This window comes from Helianthus annuus, chromosome 17 (assembly GCF_002127325.2).
Source record: "Helianthus annuus cultivar XRQ/B chromosome 17, HanXRQr2.0-SUNRISE, whole genome shotgun sequence".
NCBI classification, from domain to species: Eukaryota; Viridiplantae; Streptophyta; class Magnoliopsida; order Asterales; family Asteraceae; genus Helianthus; species Helianthus annuus.
This window is the reverse complement of record NC_035449.2, coordinates 105,647,320-105,669,210: the sequence shown is the minus strand read 5'-3', so window position 1 is coordinate 105,669,210 and position 21,891 is coordinate 105,647,320. Positions and strand designations below refer to the sequence as shown.

Genomic DNA, 21,891 nt, shown 5'->3' with positions numbered 1-21,891 from the left:
TTCAAGCTAACCTTTGGGGACCATATATTCAGAAATAGAGGAACTTTTCTTATCAACCAAGGACCTCCTTCCAAAACCTTTGTTAACCCATCCCTAGAATCGAACTTGAAGAAAAAGAAACCAGCCGAGTTCAACATTAGCTTTTGAAATCCAAACTTTGCCCAAACGTTCTTTGCATAGTATTCTACTACAGGGAATGGTAAACGACTTCCTAGAAAATAACCATAAAGTACATTCTCAAATTTATCTTGTACCTGTTTAACAACCTCTTTCGGAATAACTAGATCTGCATCTTCCCTGGTTTCTAACGGCTTCATAAGTCTGAAGTTGACTTCCCTCTTAATAGTTGCCGAAGACTGAAGTTTCTCCGCATAAGACACCGGCTCCAACGGCGGCCCTTGCTGATTAACCTGACTATCAGGAGTACTTGTTAACGGCGGAACTTGTACCGTAATTTTCTGCAATTCATCAATAATATTAATAACCCTAGGCTCTTTCTGCACAACACCTCGACGCGGCAGTAAAGGATTCCCATCAATCTTCAAAGGCTTGTTCAACAGGCTAGGTTTATCACGCATATCATGCACACTCGCGGAACCCTTAGACGTAATGAAAATATCCTCATGCATTCTTTCTGAAAAAGACTGAAACCCTAAATCCTCCAAACCCATATCACGATTTCTTTCCATGCAAGAATACTGAAAATATAAACCCTAGACGGCAGAAAACAGCAACGTAAATCAACAAACAAGAAAGACCAACACAAACAAAACTCACGGCAACAAGGCAAAGAAAACCCTAGATGAGAAAAAACGAAACGAAAACCCTAACTCTGACTGCAAAAGATTAGAAACCAGGATTGAAGTCTAGAAACCTTACTCAGAAGGATCGATAACACCCCAATACCTAACCCAGATTGATCAAAATTAAGGTTGAAGAACAAGAACTAGGGCTTCAAAGGAAATCGCCAAAATCGCCTGGGAGCCAGAGAAAAAAGCCATCTTCTGTTGGAAAAGAATCTTTTTTAGTATGTAGGCTTTGTTAAACCATATTTCACGAGTCTCCATACTCGTTTGGTTTACGAACCCGCATACTATCCGATCCTTCCGATTTTGGTCCGGTATATTAATATAGCTACCTATTAGGTGTCGTTTGATATTCCGTGATCTCTAGCATTGTGTGATTATTATACAAGAACTACAAAGCAATCTCAGGTGAGTACATTGAACCCCTCTTTTACTGTTTTCCAAACTGTTTTGGGGTGAAACACATGTGCCTACTTGTTACTTTCATGCTTTCCATGTTTTCACATCATATACCGGCTATGTTCGTTAGTACATTATAGTACATGTTTTCATTACATTTCATGCTATGTATGCCCATTGTGTGCGTGCTTAGTACATTGCTTTACATTACATTTCATGCTATGTATGCCCATTGTGTGCGTACTTAGTACATTGCTTTACATTACATTTCATACTATGTATGCCCATTGTGTGCGTACTTAGTACATTGTTTCACATTACATTTCATGCTATTTATGCCCATTGTGTGCATACTTAGTACAATTGTTTACATCACATGCCTTCATTTGGTATGACATTTGGTTTGTTTAACATGGAACAATACATTCATTAACATTGATCACGTCATTCGTTAGTAGATAGTGGTACCATAGGAATTGACAACTTGGCTCCCAGGTGATTTTGGCGATTTCCTTTGAAGCCCTAGTTCTTGTTCTTCAACCTTAATTTTGATCAATCTGGGTTAGGTATTGGGGTGTTGTCGATCCTTCTGAGTAAGGTTTCTAGACTTCAATCCTGGTTTCTAATCTTTTGCAGTCAGAGTTAGGGTTTTCGTTTCGTTTTTTCTCATCTAGGGTTTTCTTTGCCTTGTTGCCGTGAGTTTTGTTTGTGTTGGTCTTTCTTGTTTGTTGATTTACGTTGCTGTTTTCTGCCGTCTAGGGTTTATATTTTCAGTATTCTTGCATGGAAAGAAATCGTGATATGGGTTTGGAGGATTTAGGGTTTCAGTCTTTTTCAGAAAGAATGCATGAGGATATTTTCATTACGTCTAAGGGTTCCGCGAGTGTGCATGATATGCATGATAAACCTAGCCTGTTGAACAAGCCTTTGAAGATTGATGGGAATCCTTTACTGCCGCGTCGAGGTGTTGTGCAGAAAGAGCCTAGGGTTATTAATATTATTGATGAATTGCAGAAAATTACGGTACAAGTTCCGCCGTTAACAAGTACTCCTGATAGTCAGGTTAATCAGCAAGGGCCGTCGTTGGAGCCGGTGTCTTATGCGGAGAAACTTCAGTCTTCGGCAACTATTAAGAGGGAAGTCAACTTCAGACTTATGAAGCCGTTAGAAACCAGGGAAGATGCAGATCTAGTTATTCCGAAAGAGGTTGTTAAACAGGTACAAGATAAATTTGAGAATGTACTTTATGGTTATTTTCTAGGAAGTCGTTTACCATTCCCTGTAGTAGAATACTATGCAAAGAACGTTTGGGCAAAGTTTGGATTTCAAAAGCTAATGTTGAACTCGGCTGGTTTCTTTTTCTTCAAGTTCGATTCTAGGGATGGGTTAACAAAGGTTTTGGAAGGAGGTCCTTGGTTGATAAGAAAAGTTCCTCTATTTCTGAATATATGGTCCCCAAAGGTTAGCTTGAAAAAGGATGGTGTGAAAACTATTCCTTTGTGGGTTAAACTGCATAACGTCCCAATCTCGGTTTACACGGATGATGGATTAAGCTTGTTGGCCTCGAAATTGGGTACCCCGAAACGGCTTGATTCTTATACGGCTGATATGTGTGTGGATAACTGGGGCAGGAGCAGTTATGCTCGTGCAATGATTGAGGTGAATGCGGATAGTGAACTTAAAGATTATATTACGCTAGCTATTCCTAAAAGGGATGAAGAGGGCTATATTATGGAACGAGTAAAAGTTGAATATGAGTGGAAACCGTTACGTTGCCCCACATGTTGCTTATTTGGCCATGACCACTCTTCTTGTAGCAAAATTATTAAGGATAAGGCAAAACAGGTGGTGGTAGATGAGGAAGGGTTTGTTACTGATCGAAAGAGAATGGCTAAACATGGGTTTCCACAAAAGAAGCAAAAGGCTAAGTTTGTTTACAAACCAAAAGCTAATAAAGACGCTCCTGGTACATCTGGAACAAAGCCGGAGGTTCTAACTAATAATGGTTCCCCAACTGTTAACGTGGCTAATTCCTTCCAGGCATTAGCTAATGATGATGCTGATGTCAACCCGGTAGCGGGTAATACTTCGGGTAATAATTCGGCTGAGGTGAAGGGCGGATTAAATAACGGAACTGCAATGCATGATGACGTTAGAGAGAATGTTCCGACTGAAATGTCGGAATACATGAGTAGCAATCTTAATGGCAGCAAATCTGAGGGGGCAAGCACTCCCGGTTCCATGGGTTTCAATGGGTAGTGTCGCAGCATGGAACATAAGGGGTTTGAATCGTCCCCTGAAACAAAACGAAGTCCGTGTACTTATTGCTGAAAATCAATTGCGTGTTTGTGCTATTTTAGAGACGCATGTTAATGTCATTAATCTTCATAAAGTTTGCAAGAGTGTGTTTCGTAGGTGGAGCTGGTCTTCTAATGGGAATTTATGTCAGCGAGGCACAAGAATTATTATGGGGTGGAATACGGATGATGTTGATCTTATGGTCCTCTACCAATCTGATCAGGTTGTTCACACGTAAATCCGGTTTAAAGCGGAATCCAAGGTTTTCTTTTGCTCCTTTGTTTATGCTGAAAATAAGTATCAAGATCGTCGGAAGCTTTGGGAGGATTTGTGTAGACATAGCATTGTTGCTAAAAAGTGTCCTTGGGTGGTGCTTGGGGATTTTAACACAGCCCTTAACATGGAGGATTGCCTTTATGGGCCGTCTTGCCATACTATAGGAATGAGAGAATTCTTTGACTGTATTCAAATGGCGGAGATTATGGATATTAAACACCATGGTTGCCATTACACCTGGAACCAGAAGCCTAAAGAGGGTATTGGAGTTTTAAAGAAAATTGATCGTGTCATGGGTAATCTTAAGATCTTGGATTTATTTCCGAATGCTTATACAATTTTCCAACCGGCTCGTATCTCGGACCACTCTCCGTGTGTTATTAAGCTGCCATCTATTAATCATGCTAAACCAAAGCCTTTTAAGTTTGCAAACTTCCTAACTTCTAAGCCAGAATTCAAGCAGTTTGTTTCTACTGAATGGGCTAAGGATGTGCAGGGTTATGCTATGTTTTCAGTGGTCAAGAAAATGAGAAACCTGAAACCTTGCTTTCGTAAACTTCTACATCAGCAAGGTAATCTTCATGATAAGGTTTCTAGGCTTCGTAGTGACCTGGATGAGCTCCAGAAGCAGGTGGATGCTAACCCCCTTGATACTATATCTCGTGATTTAGCTGCCAAGTGTCTCCAAGAGTTCCAAGTGGCAGCTTACGACGAAGAATGTTTTCTTAAGCAAAAATCTAAGGTAGAGTGGCTTTGTGCGGGGGACTCGAATACCTCTTACTTTCACAACTCTGTGAAGAGTAGGAATGCTAGAAACAAGATTCAGTGTATCAAAGATGTGCATGGTAATTATTTTGAGGGTAATGATGCTCCAGCCGCTATTTTGGATCACTACTCGAAGTTTTTGGGTACCGATCAGCCGGTTCAAAACCTTAATGAGGAGGATTTGTTTATTAACACCCTTAGCCAAGATATGGCGTCCCATATGGTTAGAGAAGTGACTAGAGATGAAGTTAAAAAAGCCATGTTCAGCATTGGTGAGAATAAGGCCCCTGGCCCGGATGGTTTCTCATCCGCGTTTTTTAAGTCTGCCTGGGATATAGTGGGGGAAGAGGTGACTAATGCGGTGCTTGATTTCTTTGATAAGGGTAAGCTTCTAAAACAAGTTAATCACACCATTCTTGCTCTGGTGCCTAAAAAGGATACGCCTAACACTGTTTTAGACTACCGGCCAATCTCTTGCTGTAACGTTTTGTTTAAGTGTATCAGCAAGATTATAACGGATAGGATTAAGGGAAGTTTGAATCACTTGGTCAGTATTAATCAGTCGGCTTTCATTCCGGGTAGGACAATTTCTGATAATATTCTTCTTACCCAGGAGTTAATGCATAACTATCATCTTAATAGAGGGCCCCCTAGATGTGCATTCAAGATTGATATTCAAAAGGCCTATGATACGGTCAGCTGGCAGTTCCTTGAATCTATCCTGCATAGTTTTGGGTTTCATCATAAAATGGTTAATTGGATAATGACATGTGTTTCTACGGTGTCGTATTCTTTAAGCATTAATGGAGAGCTTCATGGTTATTTTCCGGGGAAGCGTGGGCTTAGGCAAGGGGATCCTATGTCCCCTTACCTATTTACCCTAGTCATGGAAGTCTTAACTCTTCTGTTACATCAAACTTCGTCTCATACGGCGTTTAAGTTTCATGCTCGGTGCTCCAAGCAGAAGATCATTAGTATTTCGTTTGCTGATGACTTGTTTTTATTTGCTCATGGTGACAGTGGCTCGGTTAAGCATCTTCGTGAGGCTCTTGACAAGTTTTCTCGGGCCTCGGGCTTGTATCCTAATCTGGATAAGAGTACGGTATTCTTATGTAATGTTCCTCAACCCATTAAAGATCAAATTATGAACATTATGCCATTTCAGGAGGGTTTGTTTCCAGTTCGGTATCTTGGGGTTCCGTTGATCTCTACTAAACTTTCGGCCAAGGATTGCAAGGCTCTTTTGGAGCGCATGGATAGGCGTATCGATAACTGGATGACAAAATCTCTCTCTTTTGCAGGGAGACTCCAGCTTATTAATGCTGTCCTCACGGCTTTATACTCATATTGGGCTTCGGTTATGATGCTCCCGTCTAGTATTTTAAAGGATTTGGAAAACGTCTTCGTAGATTCCTTTGGAATGGTGGTAAATCTGGCTCGGTTCGTGCTAAAGTTGCCTGGAAGGATGTTTGCATGCCTAAAGATGAGGGTGGCCTAGGTATTCGAAGCATAATAGATGTTAATAAGGCTCTTTTAACTTCTCATATTTGGAGTTTAGTCACCAATCGGCCTTCTCTTTGGGTCCAATGGACCCACTCGTACAAGCTGAAGGGCCAAAGTTTTTGGGAGGTTCAATGTCGAGCTAATGTGAGCTGGGGTTGGAGAAAACTCTTATCTATCCGTTCGAGTGTTCGCTCGTTTTTTTGGATGTCTATTCGGAGTGGCAGGCAAACAAACGTATGGAGTGATAACTGGTGCTCTTGTAGTCCGATTCGGTCATTCATATCCCCTAGAGCTATTGCTAATGCTGGGTTTTCTTTAAACACTAAGGTGGCTGACATTGTCACGGATGATGGCCAATGGCTATGGCCTCAGGCATGGTATACTCTCTTTCCTGTCCTTATAAATATCGGCTCTATTCAGATTTCTCCTAATACGAATGACCGATTTTGCTGGAAAGATTTGGACGGTAATCTTCAAGGTTTTAGTTCTTGGGAGGTTTGGAATTGTTTGCGGAATAGGTGTCATAAGGTTTTATGGGCAAGTGCGGTTTGGTTCAGCCAATGTATCCCCCGACATTCGTTTCACTTGTGGTTGGTTATCAAAAACAAGTTGAAAACGCAAGACAGGATGACCATTTGGGAAGCCGGTAGTGCTACTAATTTGCTTCTTATGTGTTGCTCTCTATGCAAGTCTGACCGTGATTCAAGAGACCACTTGTTCTTTCAATGTGTATATGCTTCAGATGTTTGGAGATTGGTCAGGCACTTGGTTGACATGGAGAATGTTACGAATACCTGGGATTCTATCATGCAATGGATGGAGCTTAATGCTAATTCTAGTACTATGGATAACATCATTAGTAAGATCCTGGTAGCGGCTGCAACGTACTTTGTCTGGCAGGAAAGAAATAACAGGTTATTTTCTCATAATCAGCGAAGTGCAAGTGTGCTTGCAAAGGTTATCATTGAGACGGTTCGACTCAGAATTATGGGATTCCGGTTTGGTAGAGACCCGAAACAACAGAAGATCTTGGATAAGTGGATGATCTCGAAGAGCAGCATCGAGGTTGATCCCGGCTAGAGAGGCTCCTTTGGGTCGTTTGCATGTTTGTTTAGGGCTGTGTTTTTCTTTCTCGTATTTCCGTTTGTTTTTGGTTGTGACGATTGTCGGGTTCCTTGTTTTTGGTCTTTTCCTAGTCTTGGTATGCCAAGTCTAGTAGTGTGTATCGGTGTCTCGATGCACCCTGTTTTAATTTTTGGTTGATATAAAATTTCACCGGGGTAACCCTTTACCCAAAAAAAAAGAAATGTAATGATTAAATAGCGTTAAACAGTCTCACTGATGATATGTCGATAGGTTTTTATACACTTAGTAAACTTTTTCGGGATATAAACCTAAAATTCAAACTTGCTTATTTCGTGGGGAACACTACTTGAATATATAGCTAACCCCTGAAATTTCGTTTGAAAGGTCCCATATTCTGAGATACTAGGTCTTTATACTCAGTGATATCTGGGGTATTATTCCGGGACTTCTGCTGTATGGAAGTACTGACCTAGTCCCCGAATAATACTTTCTGCAAATGCTTGAAACACAGCATCGCCCTCAGCAAGCTGATGAAACAATAAAATTGATAGTCGCTGCTGTTGTAATTAAAAGATCCTCTAAAGGGGACACACCAAAAGTCGAGCCGTCCTCTCTCTGCTGAACGGAAGTTCTGACCTGAGCTCTCACGGTTTCGCATCTAACCCCTTACAGATATCATATGTGGTATACTCACCTTTAAGACTGAATATTGGGATCTGGATACGGGAGTATATTCAAGAGGTGGGACACATGAATAAGTATAAGTTCATAAGACATCTAATTCGTATCCTGAATCAGTTGAAATTTGTATGAAAATTTAAGTGGATCAGTATATCGACAATCTAAGTGAATTGTTTAATTCTTAATGTGTAACTAAGCTCAACGGTACTTGTAACTTGTCAAAAACTGATATGATCCTCTGACGCATACTCAAACAAAAATATTATTTGTAAATATGTTTGTAAATATTTCTTTACTGCTTTATATTTTTTAGAAAATACAAAAAGATTTTGATTTCTGCTTTATTTTCGACAACCGATGTCTGAGTTGCTGAGTTTCAAAATCTAAGTAAGCTGAGTGTGTTTCTGAAAATAAAACAAGTTCATTAATTTGAAACTTGAAATTTCTATAAAAGTTCAAAAACAGTTTGTGATATCTCCAAGGTCATTAATTTGAACTTGGATGATAAACTGTGAGGGAGTTGGATTTTTTAATGCTGCAATATCTATAAAGTTTGTTGATAGGGGGAGTGTATTAGAGAATTTGATTAATGGTTTCAAAATATTGTACTTATAAATGTTTGAGGATTGCAAGAAAGATTCAGACTACGATCCCAAGAGCCGAGTCTAAGGGGGAGTCTGAAGACAAGCTCAACGCAAACGAAAGCGTGCAAAGAGCCAGGTATCGTTCCTGGAAGAGCTTGTAGTTGGAAAGCTAGGTGTCGATCCCTAAAACCACGAAAGCTTGACGAGAGGGGGAGCCAGCTGTCAAAGGAAAAGTTGATGATAGAGCTAATGATGAGATCTTGGTGAAAAAGTCAAAGAGAGAAGATGATCAAAGAGAAAGGTTGAAGGATACTTACATTGTTACAATCTGAACGAGATGGCAAGATGATCAAGACTGAAGAGGTGGCATAACAGAGAATGGTCACTGAAGACTTCGTCAATATCCGAGGGGGAGTCTGTTAGTGCACTACGTCTATTGACTTCGTCTTATATCATGTAATAGATTAGGATAGGTTAGAATATCCTGTGCACAAGGTTCGAGAAACGAAATGTGGTGAATTAGCAAGGAGGTCCGCTTATATGGACACTGTCCATATAAGCGAACCACATCATTCACTCAGGTTCGCTTATTTGGACGTCCACATAAGCGAACCAAATCCACTATAAATAGTGCACAGGTTAGTTCATTTGGAACGGATCTGATTTTGTAACGAAGTGCTGCCAAATTGCTTCCAGGTTGTAAACATTGTCAAGAATCAATATAAGAAGCATTATATTTAGTTTGAGCGTCTGATTCATCGATTCCGCCTTTGAATTAGATAAACGACTCTTCTGATCGACTCATTCAGGGTCAACGACGATCCAACAACGTGCATGCGTTATCGACTTCGGCAAAAGCTGGGAAAAGCATCTCCCGTTAGTGGAGTTCTCGTACAATAACAGTTACCATACCAGCATCCAAGCCGCTCCATTCGAGGCATTGTACGGACGTAAATGCAGGTCACCTCTCTGTTGGGCAGAGGTGGGGGATAGTCAAATCACAGGTCCAGAAATGGTAGTTGATGCTACTGAACGGATTGCACAGATACGGCAACGCATGGCGGCGGCTCGTGACCGTCAGAAAAGTTACGCTGATAAGCGCAGGAAACCGCTCGAGTTCCAAGTTGGAGATCGAGTGCTACTTAAAGTCTCACCCTGGAAGGTTGTGGTTCGTTTTGGCAAACGGGGCAAACTTAATCCGCGGTATGTCGGACCGTTCGAAATCATTGAAAGAATAGGCAAAGTGGCCCACATACTGAACTTACCATCAGAACTCGGTGCAGTTCACAACGTTTTCCACGTGTCGAATCTGAAGAAGTGTCTGTCAGATGAGACCCTCATTGTTCCTTTGAAGGAACTCACTATCGATGAGCAGTTGTGATTCGTCGAGGAACCAGTTGAAATCACGGACCGGGATGTTAACGTCCTCAAGCACACTAGAATACCTCTTGTTCGAGTTCGTTGGGACTCCCGTCGTGGCCCAGAGTATACCTGGGAACGAGAAGACCAAATGGAACTCAAGTATCCCCAGTTATTCCAGAACAATGCAACTGCTACTAAGGCTGAAGCTACTACCGAATTTCGGGACGAAATTCCAAATCAACGGGGGCATGATGTGACACCCAGGAAAACCAGTAAACGATACAACTCACCTAGTTTCCTTAGTAACCGCTTGCTAAATTTCGGGACGAAATTTCTTTCAAGTTGGGGATAATGTGACAACTCAAGTTTCCAAGATTTATTATTCGCATTTATTACACGTTGACTGTTTAGTTGTTTGATTGGTTTGACTTATAACTATACACGTTGTGTTAGAATGAAACGTAGTGTGATTGTTGCATGTATGTGATTGATGTTATAACATGAGACTTGTTAGAAAACTTAAACTGTTTAACACATGAAACAACCCAACGAAACAGAAGTCTGTTTCGTCACTCCTATCTTAACGACACACAAGTGGCTTTGCCATAAACCATAACGACGAAACAGAGATTGATTCGTCACAAGTCTCCCGACGAAACGGATGTCGGCCCAGTGATTCGCCGAGGCCCAGTAACGGCCCGATACGTTACACCGGATATTTAATCAGTTCTACGGGTTATTTGTCACAACTTTGGCAAACCAGAAACCCTAGAGCTCTCCCCTGTTCGCCGACGACAGCCCTTCCCCATTCGAAAGATTGTCCATCTCGTTCATACTAATCGCTTAGTTCCCAGGTTAGTGTTTATATTAAATTGATTGTTAGTGATCTTTATGAATTGCTTTCTGTATCACCATTTACTATTCTTGCTTGGAATCGATGGTTTGATGCTAAATGATAATTGTGTTCATGTGTGGTTGAAAAATTGGTATTAGTAGGTTCTACTTAACCGGTTACAATTTCCATACGTCGAGATAAGATTCTTGTTGTTGTTAATCAGAATAGGTTCTACTTAACCGGTTACAATTTCCATACGGGATCTTACGGTTTGGAGGGATTTAGAGGGCAACCAGCGACAGTTTTGTTCGATGGAAGTTTGGCACAACATTCGTAACCGAGATAATCCTGTTAGCTGGGTGAATATGGTTTGGTTCGGCCAGTGTATTCCCCGGCATTCTTTTCACCTTTGGCTAGTTATTAAAAATAAGCTCCGAACACAGGACCGGTTGCGTGTTTGGGAAGCGGGTAGTGAAACAAACTTAAGACTCATGTGCTGCCCACTTTGCCAGCATGACAGAGACTCTAGAGATCATTTGTTTTTCTCTTGTGATTTTGCTTCGCAGGTTTGGAGGGAAGTAAGGGCTATGGTTGATATGGATACCGTCTCTGGATCTTGGGTTTCCATTTTGGAGTGGATGGAACGGTACTCGAATTCTAATACTCTAGATCGAGTGGTTTGTAAGCTGGTGATAGCTGCTGCGTCTTATTATATTTGGCAGGAACGCAACAATAGGCTTTTCAACAGAAGTCAGGGTTCGGTGAGCCAGATTGCCGAGAAGATTAAACATACTGTCCAACTTCGGTTGATGGATTTCAAGCTTCAAAAGCGAATGGATTACAAAAGAGTTGTAACGAGATGGCAGATCCCAGAAAGGGTGCTGATTGAAGACCCGGGTTAAAGTTTCTTGATGGGGGGTGTTTAGTTTTGTTAGTTTTTGTCGTTTGGCCGTGTTTTTTTTTGTTTTTCGGGTTGTTCTTTGTTTTGTGGTTGTCGTGTTTGGGCTTTGTTTTTGGCTTGTTTGTAGTGACTTGTAGTGTGTGTCAGTGTTTTGGCACACCCTGTTCTTTTGTTTGGTGATTTATAAAATTTACCGGGGTAACCCTTTACCCAAAAAAAAAAACGTTGAGTCTGTAAATGTGCTCTCGCATAATGGCTTAAACGTATGCAAGATCGTCTAAGGTTGATTCATGATTTTGTTATGATTGTTATTCAATAATATCGATGAGTAGGAATGATTACCAGATGATTGCTGTGTGATGAAGCTTGATGATGGCATGAAACGGCTGAGTATATGATTAGGGTTTATGTGTTAATTTTTGTAACTGTTATGTTGTGTGACGTAACTGGCTTATTCACGAAACGGAACTCATGGCGAAACGGGAGGGTGTTTCGCCGGGATTATATACGACGAAACAGTGGGTGATTCGCCGAGGGGGTCATGACGAAACAAAGTGTGTTTCGCCGAGGTTAAATACGACGAAAGGGATGGGTTTCGTCGAAGGGAAAATACAGCGAAACAGGGGTGTTTCGCCGAATGTGAAATCTGCACAGTAACTTAGTTAATTCCTGTTAAAGTTAACTGAGTTAACTAACTGCTGTTAAATGCTATACAAGACTTGTATGATTTTGATTACGTGATATGTGTTGTTTGGTGATCAGTGATGCAATATACACTATGATTGTGCTTATACGTGAACTAAGTGAACATAAACTGATTATATGCACGTGCGTACTTTAGGACGTGATTGACTAACTGTGAGCGCATACTTAGCATACCGAGCAAACCAAGGTGAGTTGACACTCATACCAAGGCATGGGATTCCCGGTGGGTAGGGAATGGGATTGAAGAAATGGGATTGAACAATTACTTGTACTTACAATGTTACTACCAAACCAAATACGACGAGTAGTGGGGTCCTGAGCTAAGCCTTGGCTAAACCTTGGAAATCTATACGTAAAACCTACGTATACTTGTACTTATCCCTGTCCTCAGGTTGCGAAGGACACTTACGTAAAACCTACGTAAACTTATACTCACTACTGCCTCAGGTTGTGAAGGGCACTTACGTAAAACCTACGTAAACCCCCGCATACCACTGTCCTCAGGTTAAGAAGGACACTTACGTAAAACCTACGTAAATCTCATACGTACTACTGTTCTCGGGATTAGAAGAACACTTATGGTTACATCTAGTCTAGTACATACACACATGGGAAGCCCCCACTAAATGAACATACAGTTGACTTAGTTAATAATGCATGGTGATGCAACGGACCTACTATTACGAACTTACTTACTGTGAACTCGCTCAACTAGTTGTTGACTCTCTGTTACATGCCTTGGAGGACCATAGGTACTCATGGAGCTTGCACGGGAGGCGCGGTCATTGTGGACATGGATCGTGGATGTTATCTTAAAAACTTTTATGATATTTCAAACTTGATATTTATGCTGGATTTTTACGTTATTGCTTCCGCTTCACACTTGATTATGCTGAGTTTTGAAAACACCTTTCGTATTGATGAATTACTTTTGTTACTTACTTATACGTTCAATATGATTGATGGCTTGATCCTGGTCATGTCACGCCTCCAAGCGGTGGTACTCCACGTGTGGATTTTGGGGGTGTGATAGATTGGTATCAGAGCCATTGGTTATAGAGAACTTGGTTTTAATAAGGGGAAAACGTTTTTAATAAAACCAGACTATAACCAGAACAGTGCTCAACGATCCACAACGACGCCTCGCTCCACGTGCAAGACTCAACATTCTAGGTAATATGGTATATGTTTTATTGCCTACATGCTAGATTACATAGAACTTAACTCATGGTATGCATAGATACACCTAACCACTATTGCTTGAGAAAACTTGTGTGCTCACTCTCTTCTGTCATCGCACTATTCGTGAACCTCTCTCACTTATGTTACCTTTGCTATGAAGATCATGGCTGGACGTATTAACATGACTCAAGCCCAGTTGATGGCTCTCATTAACGAACAAGTTGTTGCGGCACTTGCAGCTGCACAGGCAGGAGGTATACCCTGCAGTTGTAACTCGCACTAGGATCTTTAGATCCTACACTCCTAGAACAACTTTTGTATTTAACCTTGTCCTGTTCTCAAACGCAACAGGTCAACACGTTCAGCAACCTGTTTGCACTTTCAAGAATTTCATGGACTGTCGTCCAAGCACATTCAGTGGCACTGAAGGAGCAGTTGGACTCCTCCATTGGTTTGAAAAGCTCGAGTCCGTATTTGAGATGTGTGAGTACCCAGTGGATCGCAGGGTGAAATACGCCATTGGTACTCTAGAAGGAATTGCGCTGACTTGGTGGAATGCGCAAGTTCAGAAGTTAGGCACAAGTACACATTTCCAAGGCTATGTATATAATTTTAGTCTTAGAGACTGAGGGAGTTCAGTCTTAGAGGCTGAGGGAGTTCAGCCTTAGAGGCTGGGGGAAAATTTCAGTCTTAGAGACTGGGGAAAAGTTTGAGTCTTTGAAACTGGGAGAGGTTTGGTCTTAGAGGCTAGGGAGTTAGTCTGAGAGACTAGGGAGTTCAGTCTTAGGGACTGGGTGGGATAGTCTGGGAAGACTCGGATGCATACATGATTACATTGCTGTATGCTTACATGCTTATCTGATATATGTGCATATGTTGTGGTTGTGTTACAGACACCATGGCATCTTCTGCTAGTGGAGTGTCCAACACGATCGACCCTATGGCCATTACCTCGGACGACGAGATAACCATGGACTTGGAAGTTTACACATCAGACGCCACGAGCACTGACGAAGACGATTTTCAGCCTTTTGCCCTACCAGTCTTCGGAGACGACTTACCCTTAGCAGATGGTCCACAGGGAGAGGATCTACCCCTTGTCCCGATCCCTGCCCCTCTCCCATTTGCCGCAGTTCCCTTTGAGGAACAGCCTCTCGACGCGTTACCCGATGGCGACATCGATCTACTTATCGAGGGTCCCCTGGAGGGAGACCAGGATGGCGGGGCCCCGATGGAGGATGATGTTCCACTAGCTGATATCCCAGTTGTTGACCCCGTTGTTCCTATGGTTGAGATTCCTGCTGTTGATCCCCTTGTTGTGCCACCTGTCGAGGCTCCTATCGTGGAGGCCTTACCTGGTACGTCCATTTCCTACCCGCTTAAGTCAGCATCATCCGCCACTATTCACGCCCAGGACATGCAGCACTACTCCACCGACATTGATTCAGACATGGCGATGTCTGCTGCACCCGTTGTTTTCCATGACTTTGACCCGGAGCCTGAGGTCGAGTTTTTACCTACTGAGCCTGCTCCAGCTGATCCAGAGCTTGGAGTTGCACCTGAGCCTGTTTTCGCTCCCGACCCTATTCCTGTTGATGCACCAGCCGTTGCACAACCAGCTGCCGAGGTCCTAGTTATTGCACCTATACCTGACCATATGCCGATTTTTGATGACCTTGCACCTTTTGCCACACATATTGATCCAAGATACGCTGACACCCGTAACGGGTGGATCGAGGATGATGATGACTATCCTCCATTTGTTCTACCTGTCACCCCACCTGCTGCACCTATTTTCGCACCAGTTGATGTTCCACTGTTCCACCCACACGTATCTGACACCCACCGCACCGACTTACCCATTACCTTTCTTCGGGACATACCTCCTCACCGTTCGGGGGAAGGACCATCTACTGGACCGCATGGTTACATACTACCCTTGACCGCAGCTTTTCCATATACACCCTCTTTTGTACTGACTGCACACACGGCTTTCACTTCTACAACACCTTCGGGCGAGCCGTTCATGTGGTCTTCGCCCAATGTGATGCCCTTATCAGACCCATACCACCCTTTCCATGTGGGATATACCACGGATGATATGCTCATATCCTTGCAGTTACAGCAGGATGCGTTGAGCCAGCGTGTCCAGGCATTGGAGAGGATTCCACGCCCTACCCCTTGCCATTGACGGTCTCTATTTGCGACACCACCAGCTCCTCTTGGATTGCACCCTGATTCTGACGTCCGTTTCCTCACCAGGGACCAGCAGATTGCTTGCCTCATACGCGTTGTCCAGGCTCTCGAGGAGGATTTGGCGCATTTGCGCAGATTAGTTCTCACTCCTCCACCTCCTCCTCCCCCACCATCAGCTTAGGGGCATTAGGGATTCCAGGTCTCCTACAGACAGGCTACCCTTGGTGAGAAGACAGCGATTGAGCCATGATTATGAAGACTTTTGAAGACCACGTTTTTTATTTTGATTTATTGGTTGTTGTACTTGTTAGACAACTCAGACAAGGGTGAGGTAGCCCTTAGTTTATTTTGACATATGATACAATTGTAAAACTGTATTGGTGGTTTTGTTTTATGCAAAGCTTAATCGCAGCTGTCACACCCCCAAAATCCACACGCTGAGTACCACCGCTTGGGAGCGTGACTGACCAGGATCAAGCCACCAATCATATTGAACATATAAGTAATAAGTAAAAGTAAATGTAATTCAACCAAACCAATATGAAAGGTGTTCAAAACATAAGTGCAACATCAGTGTTTAGCGGAAGCGTAAAAATAAACCCAACATAAGTATGAATATGTAATGTCAAAATGTTTAATCAAGCATTCACAATCCTTGTCCACAACAACCACGCCTCCTAGTGCAAGCTCCATGTATACCTAACGACCTGCAAGGCATGTAACAGAGAGTCAACAACTAGTTGAGCGAGTTCACAGTAAGCTAGTTCGTATTAGTAAATCCGTTGCATCACCATGCGTTAGTAACTAAGTCAATTGTATGTTCGTATAGTGGGGGCTTCCCATGTGTGCATGTACTAGACTAGAGGTAACCATAAGTGTTCTTCTTAACCCGAGAACAGTAGTACGTACAAGGTTTACGTAGGTTTTACGTAAGTGCCCTTCTCAACCCGAGGACAGTGCTACCTATTCCAGAGAGGCTGTAAGGGCCGTGTTCTCTCTCCCTTCTTATGCTACTTATGATGAACTCTGGGCGATTTTGGCGAATACTGACTAACCCTAGCTTCTTGCTCATCTGATCTTATTCTTGATTGATCTGGGTTAGCAATTGTGGTGTTGTCGATCCTTCTGAGTAAGGTTTCTAGACTTCTACCGTGGTTTCTAATCTTTTGAAATCAGGTTTAGGGTTTCTTCGTTTCATTTTTCTTGCTAGGGTTTGTTGCCGATTTCGCGTGGGCTGTTTCTTGTTCTTACTGTGCTGATTTCTTGGATTGATTAGTATTGGAGGCGGATTAGGGTTCCTGGTTTGCTACTTTTTCTCTTCAAGATTTGGTTTTGTGTTCTGAGGTTTTTGCTCTTGTCGGCTATTCTAGGGTTTACCAGATTTTTTTTTCTTTGCCATATTTACGTCTGCATGTGACTAGGTTCTTATGAAAATGAATTCTGAACCGCCTGACATTAATAATATTCTCGGGAAACCATCGTTAAATGCTGATGTTTTTGAGAAGCCGCAATGCATGGATAGTAATTCGGAACTAGGGTTGGGGGACCTAGGGTTTCGTTCATTCTCTGAAAGGATGCATGGGGATATTTTTATCTCCTCAAAAATTGATCAGCAGCAGAATCCGAAGGAATCCCGTAACCTGTCGTCTTTTTGGAGTAGTCTTGATGCCAAGTCGATAAACATAGATGGTAATCAGGTGCTGCCGAGAAGGGGTCTCGTTCAAAAGGAGCCACGAATGATTAACATCATTGACGAGCTGGAGAAAGTCACAGTTCCCGTCCATGAGGCTAGTAGTTCTGAGGATCGGAACAAAGGGGAGGGAGCTGTTAAGATGACTTATGCAGATAGGGTCAAGAATGTGTCAAATGTGAAGAAAGAAGTTAACTTCAGGAAGATGGAGTCAGGAGAGACGAAACCAGATGCTGATGTTGTTATCCCTCGAGAGGTAATTCGTAAAGTTCAAGAGAAGTTTGTTAATGTGCTATATGGTTACTTCTTGGGTAATAGGCTGCCGTTTCCTGTTGTTGAGTACTACGCCAAAAATGTTTGGGCGAAGTTTGGATTTGTTAAGCTTATGATGAACGCTGATGGGTTCTTTTTCTTTAAATTTGAATCTAAGGAGGGTATGGCAAAAGTGTTGGAAGGTGGTCCTTGGCTGATTAGGAAGATGCCGTTGTTTCTTAATGTTTGGTCTCCGTCCGTTAGTCTTAAGAAGGAGGGGATAAAGTCTGTGCCGGTTTGGGTGAAGCTCCATAATGTGCCCATTGCTATATATAGTGATGATGGTTTAAGTTTATTAGCTTCCAAGATAGGGGAACCGAAACGATTAGATGGTTATACGGCTGAAATGTGTGCTGAGAACTGGGGTAGGAGTAGTTTTGCTAGAGCATTGGTTGAAATTAACGCTGATCATGACCTTAAGGAGCACATTGTTGTTGCCATTCCAAAGCTCGATGATGAGGGGTATATTAATGAAGAAATTAATGTGGAATATGAGTGGAAGCCTCAGAGATGCTCGATATGCTGCATATTCGGGCATAATGATCAAACGTGTGGGCAGAATGAGAATAGGAAGAATGACATTAAGAAGGCCAAACAAGTAGTTGTGGATAATGATGGTTTCACCGTCGATAAGAGGAAGGTGGCTCGAGTGGGAGTTGTTCCTAAGAAACAAAAGCAGAAATTTATATATAGGCCTAAGCCTAATAGATTGGACCCGAGCACATCAGGTACAAAGGATGCGAATGGTAACGTGAAGCGGACGGACAATGTTAAAACTAGTAATGCCTTTGAAGCCTTATCGGAAGTGGGTGAGCAGGAGCTGATCGATTGTAATAAGGGAAACAAGAATGGGACTATGAATACTGGGCAACAGGTTGAGAGGGATGACGATGTGGAGGAGATTATTCCGACGGAAACAGCAAATTTTATGAAGAATGCTAGTCATAAGCAGGTTTCTGAGGGGGCAAGCACTCCCGGTCAAAGCGGTTTTAATGGATAGTTTTATTGCATGGAATATAAGGGGTTTGAACCAACCTCTGAAACAAAATGAGGTTCGTGTGATGTTGTCAGAAAATAAAGTTTCAGTTTGTGCGATTCTAGAATCTCATGTGAATGCTATAAATCTGGATAGGGTGTGTAATAAAGTGTTTAGAGGATGGAGTTGGACTTCAAACGGAAGTTTATGCCAACGGGGTGCTAGAATTATTCTTGGTTGGAATAATGAGCTGGTGGATGTGATGGTTCTTGCGCAGAGTGAGCAGGTTATTCATACTCAGATTTGGTCCAAAGTTGATAATACAAGTGTTTTCTGTTCTTTTATTTACGCAATGAATAATTATCAACAACGACGAGGCTTGTGGGAGGACTTGTGCCGACATAGGCTTTTGTGTTTGGACAAAGCTTGGTATGTTATGGGAGACTTTAATTCAGCTTTGCACGCAGATGACTCGTCATTCGGGATGTCTAGTCAATCGATAGGTATGCGTGAATTTTATGAGTGTGTTCAACGGTCGGAGCTGATTGATGTTAAAGGGCACGGGATCCATTACACGTGGAACCAGAAGCCGAGAGAGGGTATTGGTTTACTTAGGAAAATTGACCGAGTAATGTGCAATATGAAGGGTATGGAGCTATTTCCGGATGCTTATGTGTTCTTTCATCCGTCCAGGGTTTCTGATCACACTCCTTGTATCTTGAAGCTGAATAACGTGAAACCTCCCTTCAAGCCGAAGCCGTTTAAATTCGCAAACTTTATAGTTACCAAACCTGAGTTCAAGGTATGTGTTGAAAGGGAATGGGGTAAATCTATTGTCGGCTGTACTATGTTCTCGGTGACCAATAAGTTGCGTAATTTGAAACCTGGGTTTAGAAAGATCCTGTTCCAACAAGGAAATCTGCATAAAAAAGTTATTCAGCTGCGCAAGGAGCTAGACGAAGTTCAAGAACTGGTTGACCGGAACCCGTTCGATGTTGAGCTTCGACGAAGAGAACAACAGTGCCTCCATGATTTTAAAGTTGCGGCCTATGATGAGGAGTGCTTCTTGAAACAAAAATCAAAGGTGGAGTGGCTTTGTGCTGGGGACTCCAATACGGCGTTCTTCCATAACTCAGTCAAATGTAAAAATAACAGGAGCAAAATTCACTGCATTCGGGATGTGGCAGGTAATCGATATGAAGGTGAAGAGGCGGTGGCTGCGCTCGTAAACCATTACGCGTTGTTTTTGGGCTCCGAGGATCAGGTTTCGAACATCTATAATTCAGATGTATTCATTAATGTGGTAAGCCAAAATGATGCGAATAATATGGTTAGACAAGTTACTCGTGAAGAAGTGAAGAAGGCCATGTTCAGCATTAGTGAAACTAAAGCCCCCGGTCCTGACGGGTATACGTCGGCTTTCTTTAAGCATGCTTGGGAAATTGTGGGTAATGAGATAACGGATGCGGTTTTGGAATTCTTTGACAATGGGCAAATGCTGAAGCAAGTTAATCATACTATTTTAGCTCTTATTCCAAAAGTGGAGACGCCAGATTCGGTTCTAGATTACCGACCTATATCGTGCTGCAATGTGCTTTATAAATGTATCAGTAAGATCATTACGGATAGATTAAAGGGCAGTTTGGAGTCGCTGGTCAGCATTAATCAGTCTGCTTTCGTTCCAGGTAGGCGAATATCTGATAATATTCTATTAACGCAAGAGCTTATGCACAACTATCACCTAAATAAGGGGCCTCCTAGATGTGCTTTCAAGATAGATATTCAAAAGGCATACGATACGGTGAGTTGGTCTTTCTTGGAGAGAGCTCTTACTCAATTCGGCTTGCATAGGAAAATGGTGAAGTGGATAATGACATGCGTTACCACGGCCACATATTCTTTGAGCATAAACGGCAATCTTCACGGGTTTTTTAAAGGGAAACGGGGGTTACGTCAAGGGGATCCCATGTCTCCGTATTTGTTCACTCTTGTTATGGAGGTGCTCACGCTAGGTCTCCAAAAGGCTGCTAGTGCCAACTCGATGTTCCAGTACCATGCTCAATGTAAGAAACAGAAGATTATAAACGTGTCGTTTGCTGATGATTTGTTCATTTTTGTGCATGGAAGTACTTATTCGGTTAGTAAAGTCAAAGCCGTCTTGGAGGATTTCACGAAAATGTCGGGTATGGTCCCTAGCCTTGCAAAAAGCACGGTGTTTTTCTGTAACGTGCCGGATCATATTCGCCAGGAAATTCGAAATATTATGCCATTTCAGGAAGGGTCCTTGCCTGTTCGATATTTAGGGGTGCCGTTGATTTCGTCTAAGTTAACCGCTAGCCACTGTAAAGTCCTCGTTGACCGAATGGATAAAAAGATTAACAACTGGATGACAAAAAGCCTATCATTTGCGGGTAGGCTTCAACTTATCAACTCGGTCCTTTCAGCAATGCATATTTACTGGGCTTCAGTTTTTATTATCCCGGCTAGTGTCGTAAATGACCTGGAGAAACGTATGCGTCGCTTCCTCTGGAATGCGGGCAATATTGGTAAGGTTAAAGCTAAAGTTGCGTGGAATGATGTATGTCTTCCGAAACAAGAGGGTGGCCTAGGCATCAGGCGGGTTGGGGATGTAAATAGAGCTCTAATCGCTAATCACATATGGAGCATTCTGGTTAAACGCAAGTCGTTATGGGTGCAATGGATCTATGATTATAAAGTAAAGGATCAGAACTTCTGGGAGATTCAATGTAGGGGTGGTATGAGTTGGGGGTGGCGGAAGATTCTTGCCATTCGTAACATTGTTCGGCCGTTCATTTGGAAAGTTATTCGGTCCGGTAGGCAAACTAACGCTTGGAGCGACAACTGGTGTCACTTGAGCCCTCTTAGGGAGATGATCTCTCCAAGACAAATTGCAAATGCGGGTTTTAACCTCAGCTCTTCTGTTGCGGATTTACTTGACAGCGATGGCCAATGGAATTGGCCTCAAGCGTGGTATGACCTCTTTCCTGTTTTAATCGGGTTGAGCATTGATACTCCTAATCCTCAGTTACGGGATCTTACGGTTTGGAGGGATTTAGAGGGCAACCAGCGACAGTTTTGTTCGATGGAAGTTTGGCACAACATTCGTAACCGAGATAATCCTGTTAGCTGGGTGAATATGGTTTGGTTCGGCCAGTGTATTCCCCGGCATTCTTTTCACCTTTGGCTAGTTATTAAAAATAAGCTCCGAACACAGGACCGGTTGCGTGTTTGGGAAGCGGGTAGTGAAACAAACTTAAGACTCATGTGCTGCCCACTTTGCCAGCATGACAGAGACTCTAGAGATCATTTGTTT

At 42.5% G+C, this 21,891-nt stretch overlaps 2 protein-coding genes across 2 annotated transcripts; both read left to right on the top strand.

Moving 5' to 3' along the window:
* The first annotated feature begins 6,251 nt into the window (after positions 1-6,251).
* On the top strand, positions 6,252-7,127 carry LOC110924713. The gene has a single exon (XM_022168710.1). It carries the CDS (start codon positions 6,252-6,254, stop codon positions 7,125-7,127), a length of 876 nt encoding a protein of 291 aa, XP_022024402.1.
* Positions 7,128-10,906: 3,779 nt separating this feature from the next.
* LOC110924712 lies at positions 10,907-11,497 on the top strand. Its single transcript, XM_022168709.1, has one exon. The coding sequence runs from the start codon at positions 10,907-10,909 to the stop codon at positions 11,495-11,497; it is 591 nt and encodes a 196-aa protein (XP_022024401.1).
* The last annotated feature ends 10,394 nt before the right edge of the window (positions 11,498-21,891 follow it).